General features: G+C 44.3%; 1 protein-coding gene across 1 annotated transcript; it reads right to left on the bottom strand.

Annotated features, from left to right (window-relative positions):
• Positions 1 to 10,399: 10,399 nt before the first annotated feature.
• Positions 10,400 to 10,984, bottom strand: LOC115967899. The gene has a single exon (XM_031087054.1). It carries the CDS (start codon positions 10,982 to 10,984, stop codon positions 10,400 to 10,402), a length of 585 nt encoding a protein of 194 aa, XP_030942914.1.
• Between the last annotated feature and the right edge of the window lie 852 nt (positions 10,985 to 11,836).

Raw genomic sequence — 11,836 nt, 5'->3', positions numbered from 1 at the left:
TTATCATTATTGTTTCTTTTTTGTTTTTGTTGATTAATACTTTGAAAATATATATAATTAATCAACATAAGGTTCAATTGCCAAGTTTAGTAACGGGACTACATAAGCTTGTAACTAAGTGGGGAATTAAGGTGCCAAAGACCTTGTAAATGAATTGGCATCTCTCCAGTCTCCATGCACTAAGTGCTTGAAGGTTTAGAAAAAAAAGATATTAATTTGGTATTGACGTTAGCATCCCTCATCATCCTTGGATAAATGGAACGAATACTGATTAAAAAACAAAAAAAACATAGGGTCCAGGTCATCTACCTAAATTAAAACTGGCCCATATTTGCAACCCAATTTGGGTATATCCGCATATATGTAAGGCTATTTACTAGGTTTTTAGCTCGAACTTGGGAGCAATGATTGGGCGGCCTCAAACTTCTCACTTCCAAATATAATCGTTTCCATTATTACCACGATATCAAAAATTCAGAAAATGTTGTGTGTGATAACCAACCACCAAGATACAATATAAAGTTAATCTAATGCCACAAATCCGAATATGAGATTGAGCATTAGAAAATTCTCCAACTTTTTATCCAAAAAAAAGAATATATTCTTAACTTAAACAATAGAGATTTTGTGACCAATGCCTCTTGATCTTCTACTTATTCTTTTTTTCTTTTCTTTTTTTGGGCATTGGTCATGTTAATTTATTTCTTGTTAGTTTAAAAGTGAATAAGCTTATATGTATATTATAATTTAAGAGCATTTGCAGCAGTGTAGCTATATTGCTATATTGCTATATTTTAGCTACACTGCTGCTAAAATGATGCTCTAGAAGGGGAGCTAAATCTAAAAAATTTAGCTCCACTATTCATGAGGAGCAAAAAAAAAAATTTATTTTAATCACCCCCAGGTTAAAATAATGCCTCTCATTCTCTCTCTCTCTCTCTCTCTCTCTCTCTCTCTGAGCATCACTCTCTCTCTCACTCCGGTCTCTCACTCTCTCACTCCGACCTCTCACTCCCTCACTCCGGTCGGCCTCTCACTCCCTCACTCCGATCTCTCACTCTCTCACTCTGGCCTCTCACTTCCTCACTTCGGCCGGCCTCTCACTCTCTCACTCCAATCTCTCACTCTCTCAACTCCGATCACCTAAGCTGCTGATCCACCCCTTCTGTCGACGTGATCAGTGCTTGCTCGTTGTGGGTTTTTTTTTTTTTTTTTTTTTTTTTTTTTTTTTTTTTTTTTTTTTTTTTTCTCTCTATGTGGACTGGTGGTGGTGGTTGTGGTTGTGGCTGTGGCTGAAAAAAGATTGGAGATTAAGGTTTTTTTTTTTTTTTTTTTTTTCCTGCTGGACTGGTGGGGGTTATGGCTGTGGTTGTGGCCGTGGTTGAGGAAAAAGATTTGAAGATTTGGGTTTTTTTTTTTTTTTTTTTTCCTGCTATGGATTGCTGGTGGTTGTGGCTGTGGAAAAAGATTGGAGAATTGGTTTTTTTTTTAATTTAATTTTTTATTTATTCTGCTGTGGACCGGTGGTGGTGGTTGTGTCTGATGGTAGAGGTGTTTGTGGTTGGTTTTTTTGGGTAGTGGGATATATTATTTTATTGTAGTTGTTATATTATTTTATTGTGATGTTTATATTATTTTATTGTATTGAAAGCTAAAATAAATCCACTGTTGCAGCATATGTGTAGGTAAAATAGATAAAGTAAGTTTTGGTGGTGCTAAATAGCTAAAATTATAGATCCACTGTTGTGGATGCTCTAATAGTGTTACAAGAGATGATGAATTTAAACTTTAAACATTATTGTCGGAAATACAATTAGATATTAGTTGAGCTCAAAGCTACTCAAATGGATATTCTAGTATACAATCCACCAGTTATAATTATCCTTCCATCTGTTTAGGAGTTGAAAAATGAAATAAACAAGGGTTCATAGCATAAATTAATAATCCATTTTTAGGATATTTTATATGAAAAATAAAATAAAAGACTCCCAAAAAAAATTAATCATTTTTTCATCTTCTCATAAAAGATTTCCTTAAATAGTTTATTAATGGATGCTCTTAAAGCATAGGTTTTTTTTTTTCTTTTTTTTTTTTAAACAAAGCATAGGTTAGTAGAACCCAATAAACAAAAACACTAGAATTTTGGTTTATTTATTCATTTATTTATTTATTATTATTTTTGGGAGAAATAGAAGTTTTAATTAGGTCTAAGGCAGTGACGAAACCAGAAAATTTTTCTAGGAGGCCAAGCTAAATATAAAAAAAATTATTTAGTAACTATTCAAAACCTAAACAATTACACAATGTATAAAACGTGTTGTAGGGTCACAGTTCGAGGCCCAAGCCCAAAAGGTATGGGGTCTTAGTCCAAGGAGCCCAGAAATAATGAATTTGTAGAGAGTAGTCTGTAGAACTAGGTCTTAGCGAATTGAACAGCGGTTAGTATTGGGCTATACAATAGTTGAACATAAGTAAAACATGTTAGTATCCATAAATCCTCAGTCCAAGGAGATAAGATGAATATATGACGGTCACTGTTTGAAGATTATGGTTGTTTGTACTGCTACAATACTCTCTCCTCTTTTTTCTCCCTCCTCCTCCTCATGGGGACTCCCCTTCTTATATATTCTTTTTGAAGCCATCGTGGTCTTATACCTGTTGATCATCTGGACCCTTACTTGAGTTCTTGTCCCATCAGACACCCCCTTTCAGTCTTCTGTGAGTTGTGGTGGCCAAGGCAACACTATTCACAAGTCCTCTCCACATTAATGCGGCCAGAAAAGTAGCTACAACGCATTTAATGCAGTAGCAGCAGCCTCTCCTTGGATGCTTTACATTTCCTTCTTTCCTGCGGGTCTGTGGGACGCATCCCTACTGCTAATGTCTGTTGGGGTGGGTCCTTCTAGTAGACAGAATGCATGTTTGAGCCATACTCATCACGTCCGAGGAGGCATTCCTCCTCGGACCGTCCTTCAAATGCCCCCCTGTCTACGAGAGCTGGGTTGGAAATTCTTTTGGGCATCCCTTTCCTCTCTTCGGACATTGCTAATCGTCCTGGATGGGGCCCAAGGCCCATTACATGATTTGGGGCTTTTGCCCCTACAATAACCCCTCAAAATTCCGGTTTTTCCCTCTTATCTAAGGAGAAAAAAGTGGAATTTTGATATTTAATGGATAAGTCACCACAATTCCTTGATTCACACGTGTGGGAGCACCGTCTCATGCGCCTCATTAATGCTACTGGTGTTTTGTAGCCCACGAGGCGCCATTAATTACACTAGGCGGCTCTATGTCCCCTCACATCCAACGGTGGGGCACTGAATCAATGGCAGATATTCTCTTATACTTTGAGCGAGAATAGCCCTGTTCATTTTCCCTAACTATATAAGGCTCCTAAGGAAGACTACATTCCCCTTTTTTAGAAAAGACATTCAAGCTTTCCAGTGCATTTCAACGTCTTCTCTCGCGAAATATTCCAAGTCCTTGAATTCCATAGTCGTTCTTGTAAGGATTCCCTGCGGATCTTTTGAAAGTTTGAGAGATTTAAAACTCATACTCCTGTAAGTTTTCATTTCCACATATTTCCTTGCCCCCCTTTGTTTTTTGTTCTCCTCGACCTCTTTTTTTTTTTTTTTTTTATAAACCTTTCTCCGCGCCCTTTAGGGTTACCTAGATGGGTAAGTTTAAGAGCCTAGTAGATTCTCCGGCTGGTATGGAGGGTTTTAGGGCCAAGTACCATATCTCGCAAGGAGTGGGTCTAGAGTATGACTCCTCGGACCAAATCCTAACCAAGAGAGAAACGGGGCAGGTCGTCATTCCTATGATCGCTTTCATAGAAGGAGGGATGACGATTCCTATGGGTAGGATAACTAGGGATTACTTGCGTGGCCATAGGTTGGCCCCCCACCAGTGCACCGCTAATATGTTCCGGATTCTAGGGTGCGTAGATGCTCTAAATGAACAAATGAACCTTGGCCTCTCATGGCATGATGTTATTCACTTGTACGAGTGCCACTGCCTTTTCGAGTCGTATTACTTGAAATCTAGGTCCGACGAGGTGAGACTGATATCTTGCCTTCCCAAGTCCAACAAAGGCTTGAAGGACGATTATCTAGTCGTCTCCGGAGCATAGCATAATGGTCTTCGCTGCCCAGTTAGGGTAGGAGCACCAAGTGGGACACTCTAGGATCAGGTCCCTCAGCGGGGATCTTAGTCTTTTGAGCTTTCCTTTTTCTTGTTTTGGTCTTGGTTTTGGTTGCTTGTTCTCTCGGACTGACATAACCTTTCCTTTGGATGTTTTGCAGACAAAGTACACACTACCCCTAGGATCAGCCTAGTCAATGTCCAAGCTCTCAACTACCTCTTAAGGTCGGAGATCTTTGTGCGCAAGGACGGGCAGTTGCGGGCCGCTCACCTCATTTTGGACTACGAGCCTCTATCTCGTGCCTTCATGGACGTAGGCCAGGCGATAAGTGTCGGGAGTCCCCGATTAGTTCATATTGACATTTCTAAACCGGGCTTCTTAGGTCGGAGAGACTTGCCACCAGTCCAGCTGCCCATTCATTGTGTTCCCCAGGAGGTAGCTGTTCTAGGGGTGGGAATTGATTCTACGCACTCGTCCCTCGAAGCCGAAATTGATCATTTCCACTTCAACGAAAAGAGTGAGGTATCAACAAGGCTCGTAGAACTTTCAGACTCCGGCTCGGATCTTGATCGCTTCTCGGCAACTCACTCCCCGAAACTAATAGTTGCTCGGATCGATACGAGCCAAGAAGCTAAAGAGGAAGATATGGATCTAAAGCCGAGACCTGGTCTGAGGGGCCTTATGTCCAACAAGAACAAAGGGCAATCTTCCAAGGATGCCCCTAAGGAGCAAGTTCCTGCCAATCTTCCTCCTCTATCTCCTTCTCCCACTGACCTCGCACTACAACTCATTCCAAATTTGAGGAGGAAAAAGTCAGTCGAGGAACTGGAGGAGGGTGAGGTCGGCCCTCAGAAGGCCAAATAGCAAAAGAAAGGCAAAGAGCCTAAAGACAAAAGGACAAAGTCCATAGCCAGCCGGGATGAGGCTGCACAGAGGAGGGGGCAACGCACCTGGTCCCCTCGGCTAGAATTGGACGGCGCTCCCATCCCTTGGGATGCGACCCTCTGGGAGTCTCAGTAAAGGTAGGCGTCGTATCTTGCTAAGGCTCTACAGTAACCCCTCCTTTTGCCTCGTGACATAGACGAGCTCCGGGCTACGAGGCAGCCGGACCTCTTCATGTCATTGAAGAGGGATCTCGCCATGGTAAAACGAGGATTCTCTATTGTTCAAGTTCCTGATTCTATGTTCACCTACTTGTCGTCTACGTTTTGATGATCCTTCTATTACTTTTATGCAGGTTACTCAGCAAATCTACGTGGCTGAGGAGTGGGTGAAGAATTCCCGAGAGGAAGTGAACGCTGAGGTTCAGTCCCGCCTTGTAGATGAGAAAGCCGTCGGTGCCCTTAGGCTGGAGAAAGAGAGCCTAAACGAGAAGGTCAAAGAGGCCATTAAGGCCCGGGACAGCGCTGAAGCGGGCCTTAAGACCACAACAAGGCAGGCCGAGGACATGTGCCAGCAGCTACACTTAACGGAAATAAACCTAGCCACCAAGAAGCAAATAGTCCTGGATCTCAAGGCGCAACTGCAACAGGTTAAGGAGGTGGCTCGAGTGGCCAGAGAGGCAGCTGAGGCTACGGTGGCAGCCTCTTACGAGCGTGGGGTGAAGGACACAGAGGCCAGGCTGACCGAGGAGGTGGCTGTGGTTTGCAGGGACTACTGCACCGAGTCTTGGGGAGTAGCCATAGACTGGGCGGGAGTTCCTGCAGACTCCGAGCTCAGGAGGATCGAGAATATCTTCTTCCCCAAGGATATTCCAGAGATTCTTGATTCGGATCCTCCTGAGAAGCTCCTTTCTGCCCAGGCCTCCATTCCTGATTCCATCGTTCCTGGGGGGAAAGGAGTGGATAAGGAGACTCAACCACCAGCCAAGGACAAGTCGTTTGAGGACACCCTCATAATCAAAGATGTTGTCTCGCAGGCCAAGGATGCCGAATCTAAGTCCAAAGCCGGAGATGATCGTCCCAAGAATGGTGACCCCGCAAAAGGCCCAATCAAAGATAAAGTTTAAAACTTTAGGTGTAGGGTTTTCTTTTGTAATTGTTTCGTTCTGTCTTTCATTTACTTGGCTTTTGCCAGTGCCTGTTAGATAACTTCCCTTTGAGTTTAATGTTTTAACTTTATTGTCATCACGAATGAATTCAAACTGTGTTGCTAGATTTCCAATGGTAATTCATTATTCGTAGTTCAAGTAATATAGCTAAGTACGAATCAAGAGAAAAAGATTCTTCCCTCGTGTCTTGCGTTCTTTTTGAGTAATTAATTTCCCTTCAGCCTGTGGTTCGAGGAGCCACGCAGGACTTAAGTTCTGTTTAATACTTGGGTAAAAATGAGAAGTGATTAATTTCCCCCAAGCATGTGGTCCAAGGAGCCACGCAAGACATAGGTTCTGTTTAATACTTGGGTCAAAGCACGAAATGATTAATTTCCCCCAAACCTGTGGTCCGAGGAGCCACGCAGGATTTAAGTTCTGTTTAATACTTGGGTGAAAATGTGAAGTGATTAATTTTCCTCAAGCCTGTGATTCGAGGAGCCACGTAGGACACAGGTTCTGTTTAATACTTGGGTAAAAACGCGAAGTGATTAATTTCTCCCAAGCCTGTGGTCCGAAGAGCTACGCAAGACCTGAGTTCTGTTTAATACTTGGGTAAGAACGCAAAGTGATTAATTTCCCCCAAGCCTATGGTCCAAAAAGCCACGCAAGACCTGGATTTTATTTAATACTTGGGTAAAAACACGAAGTGATTAATTTCCCCCAAGCCTGTGGTCTGAGGAGCCACGCAGGACCTGGGTTCTATTTAATACTTGGGTAAAAGCATGAGTTAATTAATTTCCCCCAAACCTGTGGTCCGAGAAGCCACACAGGACTTAGGTTCTGTTTAATACTTGGGTTGAAAAACGAGAGATAAGTAGCACAGAGGCTTTTCGCAATAGAAGGATATATCAAGAGTGGGAAATTTCATTAATAATAGTGTCTTTTCAGGTTGTTTACATTTCAAGGGCATGATACTACATGCTCATCCAAATATTCTAAAAAGTATGCCCCTATGCTGGCCACTGAAGTGATACGATATGGTCCTTCCCAATTTGGTCCGAGCTTTCCCCATGTGGGATTTTTTGCAATGCCCAGAACCTTTCTTAATACCAGGTCTCTAGGTGCTAATGGCCTTAGCTTTACCTTGGCGTCATAACCTTGCTTAAGCTTGTGTTGGTAGTAGGCGAGTTGGACCATTGCCCTTTCCCTTCTTTCCTCGATAAGGTCTAAACTCTTTTCCAGCAGCTCATTATTGCCACTGGGACAGAATAATCTGGTTTTCAGTGTTGGAAAGTTTGTTTCTAGTGGAATGACAGCCTCAGCCCCATAGGTCATCGAAAAGGAGGTCTCCCCTGTTGATCTGCGGGGTGTGGTTCGATATGTCCACAGGACATGTGGCAACTCTTCCACCCATCTTCCCTTCACGTCGTCTAACCTCTTCTTCAGCCCGTTTACTATGACCTTCTTAACGGCTTCGGCCTGCCCATTCCCCTGAGGGTAAGCTAGTGTGGAGTATCTATTCACAATTCCCAACTCTCTACAGTACCATCTGAAAGCCTTACTATCGAACTGAAGACCATTGTCCGAGATTAGGGTATGAGGGACTCCGAACTTGGTGACAATGTTTCTCCAGACAAATTTCTTGGCATCCACGTCTCTAATATTTGCCAGTGGTTCGGTTTCGACCCATTTGGTGAAGTAATCAATGTCAACAAGCAGATATCTCTTGTTCCCTACTGCTTTAGGAAATGGCCCTACGATATCTAAGCCCTACTAAGCAAACGGCCAAGGGTTGGACAATGGATTGAGGATCCCCCCTGGTTGATGTATATTTGGGGCAAACCTCTGGCATTGGTCACACTTCTTCACGTATTCGTGTGCCTCTTTCTGTATGTTTGGCGACCAGTAACATTGGGTTATGGCTCTATGGGATAAGGACCTGCCCCCTGTATGGCTTCCGCAAATTCCTTCATGTAATTCCTCCAGGATAAGTTCTGTGGCGTCAGGGTGCATGCAGAGCAAGTATGGTCCTGAAAATGAGCGTTTATACAATTTCAAGTCCTCGGATAGCCAAAATCGAGAAGCCTTTCTTCTAATCTTGTCGACTTCGTTCTTTTCTTCGGGTAAGGCATCCTCTTTTAGAAATAGTACTAAGGGGTCCATCCAGCTAGGCCCCACTCTAACTCTGTGGACATGGATCACTCCCGTCTTCATCATCGAGGGCCTGTGTAGATCTTCCACAAGTATAACCCGAGGTAAACATTGAGCCAAGGAGGTGGCCAGCATGGCCAAAGAATCGGCGTGGGTGTTTCTACTTCTGGATATGTGAAGTAGGCTAAAAGAATCAAAACGCAACCACAAGCATTTAGCTTGGTCTAAGTACTCTTGCATTCTCTCATCTCTTACCTCTAATTCCCCATTTACTTGACCCACAATAAGTCTAAAGTCCGAGAACATGTTTACAATTTCAACCAGGGACATTCCTTCCAGCAGGGCTTCATATTCTGCCTCGTTATTCATGACCGAGAAGCCTAGTCTCAACGATTTTTCAATGGTAATCCCCTCGGGGAAAATCAGGACTAGTCCCACCCCAGAGCCCTTTTGATTTGCTGCGCCATTAACGTATACTTTCCAACAAGTGGGCCCTTGCAGAGAGATTGCGCCAACCGATTTTTCATCCATACTTCGCATTCCTTCTTCTTCTAGTGAGGGTTCAGCAAATTCAGCCACCAAATCCGTGAGGATTTGGCCTTCTACGGCGGTATGAGACATGTACTTAATGTTAAAAGCGCCTAAAATGGTGCCCCATTTAGCAATTTTTCCTATGTAATCAGCGTTTCGAAGTATAGACCTGAGCGGGAGTTAGGTTAGAACAATGACTATGTGTGCCTGGAAATAATGGGGGAGCTTTCGTGTAGTTTGAACAACCGCCAGGATGGCCTTTTCTAGGGGAAGGTAGTGAATCTCAGCCTCGTGCAATGACTTGCTCACGTAATAGACATGTCGTTGTACACCGTTGTCCACTCGTATCAGCACTAAGCTTACTGCATAAAGGGCCACGACGATGTAAGTGAACAAAACTTCATCGGCCTCGGGGCTAGACATGATTGGTGGTCGAGACAGATACTCTTTGAGCTGTTGGAAGGCCAAGGCGCATTCTTCGGTCCATTCGAACCCTTTCCATTTATTTAACAAGAGAAAAAAAGGTCTACACCTATCCGCCAAACGAGAAATAAAACGGTTCAAAGCAGCAATCATGCCGGTAAGTTTTTGGACCTCATTAGGATTCCGAGTAGGCTGCATGTTGTGGATAGCTCTGATTTGGTCGGGGCTAACTTCGATACCTCTGTGGGTCACCATATAGTCCAAGAACTTTCCTAATCCCACCCCGAATGAACACTTAGACGCATTGAGATGCAGCCTGTGTCTTCTCAGGATTTAAAAGATGTCGCTGAGGTCTCTCACATATTCGGACACCAATTTACTCTTTACCACCATATCATCTACGTAGACTTCAATGTTCTTACCCATTTACAGCTCAAACATCCTGATCATCATCCTCTGGTAGGTGGAACCGGCGTTCTTCAAACCGAAAGGCATCACTTTATAGTGGAAGTTTCCAATGGGGGTGACAAAAACTGTCTTTTGTTGGTCATCTATAGCCAGGGGTATTTGATGGTATCCTTGAAAGGCATCTAAGAAGCTCATTCGAGGATGTCCCGCGGTTGCGTCTACCAACCGATCTATCCGAGGCATAAGGAAAGGATCTTTTGGGCAGGCCTTATTCAGGTTCATGAAATCTACACAGACTCGTCATTTTCCGCTCTTCTTCTTCACCACTATAGTATTGGCCAGCCACTCAGGGTAGAAAACTTCTTTGATAGCCCTTGCTTTCTTAATTTCATCACCTCCTCCTTGACCGCATTAGCATGCTCTTTCGACGAACGCCGAGAGAGCTACTTCTTGGGCGTAACGAATGGATTAACGTTAAGGTGGTGGCATATGAAGTCCTGATCGACCCTCGGGGCCTCGTAAGCGTCCCATGCAAAAACGTCCACATTTTTCTTGAGAAAATCAATTAGCATTTCTTTCTCTTGGGGAGGTAGTTCCAAGCCGACTTGAAAAAATCTTTCCGGATCAATGCCCACAGGAACTTTTTCCAAATCCTCGCAATTTGCCTTCTCGGCTGATCCCCCACCAGTCATGGCCGGGGTTGTTAATTGCTATAAGCCGTTCTTGGTAGAGGTTGAGGGCTCGGCACTCGGCCGTCGTGAGATGGCGGACACCATGCATTGTCGAGCCATGGCCTGATCCCCTATAACTTCTTTGACCCGACCCTCCAACGGGTACTTCAGCTTCTGGTGCAGGGTAGAGGAAACAACCCCTAAGGCATGAAGCCAAGGCCTAGCTACGATGTCTGTGTAGGGTGAGTATGCGTCCACCACTATGAAGTCCACCTCCACTATGTCCGAGCCTGTTTGTATGGGCAGTCTAATCTGGCCTCTCGGAGTAACAGTTTTCCCTTCAAAGCTTACCAAAGGGAAGTCGTATGTCGTCAAGTCTTCGGGTTTCAGATTCAGCCCCTTGTATAGGTCGGGGAACATTACTTCCACAGCACTATCCTGATCGACTAACACTCTCTTCACATCATATCCCCCAATCCTGAGCGTGATGACTAGAGCATCATCGTGGGGTTGGAGAGTTCCGACCTTATCCTCATCCGAGAAGCCCAGCATTGGTGAGGCCATCCTCTTAGCCTTCTTAGACTCCCAGTCGTTAATCTCAGTTGGAAGTCGGGCCACCGACATTACTCTGGAAGGATGAAAACTGATCCTTCCGGGAGCGGCGCGAATGACATTTATCGTGCCTATAGGCGGTCTCAAGGTGTCCCTCCGTGTCTCAACATTCGTCTGTTCTTGTTGGCCACTGGAATGATGCAGGAGATGACTTAATTTTCCCTCTCGGACCAGCAGGTCCAACTGGTTTTTTAGGTTTCTGCAGTTTTCGGTGGTATGCCCCGACTTTTGGTGGTACTGACAGTTTAAGTTCTGGTTGCGTTTCATGGGGTCCCTTGCCATCCTATTTGGTCATTTGAAGAATGGTTCATTCCTGATTTTCTCCAAAACCTGATGTAATGGATCTCGGAACAAAGCGTGGACTGCCTGCACACTAGCAGATCCAGGTTGCTCCGTGTAGTCTCTCCTCGGTCGGTTGTTGTTGCTAAATCGGTCCGACCTGAAGTCCTTCCTCTCCTGAGGGACAACCTTCGCTTTACCTTTACCCAACTGTTGGTCCTCTTCGACCCTCTTGTACTTGTCGATTCGGTCTATGAGCTGGCGCAAGTTGGTGACCGGTTTCCCAGTCAGGGATTTTCTTAAACCGTGCTCGGTCGACAGGCTTCTCTTGAAGGTACTGATGGCAACGTCATCATAATTTCCCTCTATCTCATTATACATCTCTCAATACCTATCTGAGTAGGTCTTTAGGGTCTCCCCCTCTCGCATGGATAAGGACAGAAGGGAATCCAAGGGTCGATGAACCCTGCTACTCGTGATGAAGTGAGAGCCGAAGGCCTGGGTTAGCTACTTAAAGGAATTTATGGAGTTCGGCCTGAGGCCGTCAAACCATCTCATTACCATCGGTCCCAAACTAGATGGAAA

The sequence above is a fragment of the Quercus lobata genome, chromosome 2 (genome assembly GCF_001633185.2).
Source record: "Quercus lobata isolate SW786 chromosome 2, ValleyOak3.0 Primary Assembly, whole genome shotgun sequence".
In the NCBI taxonomy this organism is placed as follows: domain Eukaryota; kingdom Viridiplantae; phylum Streptophyta; class Magnoliopsida; order Fagales; family Fagaceae; genus Quercus; species Quercus lobata.
This window is presented reverse-complemented; position numbering and strand designations above follow the sequence as displayed.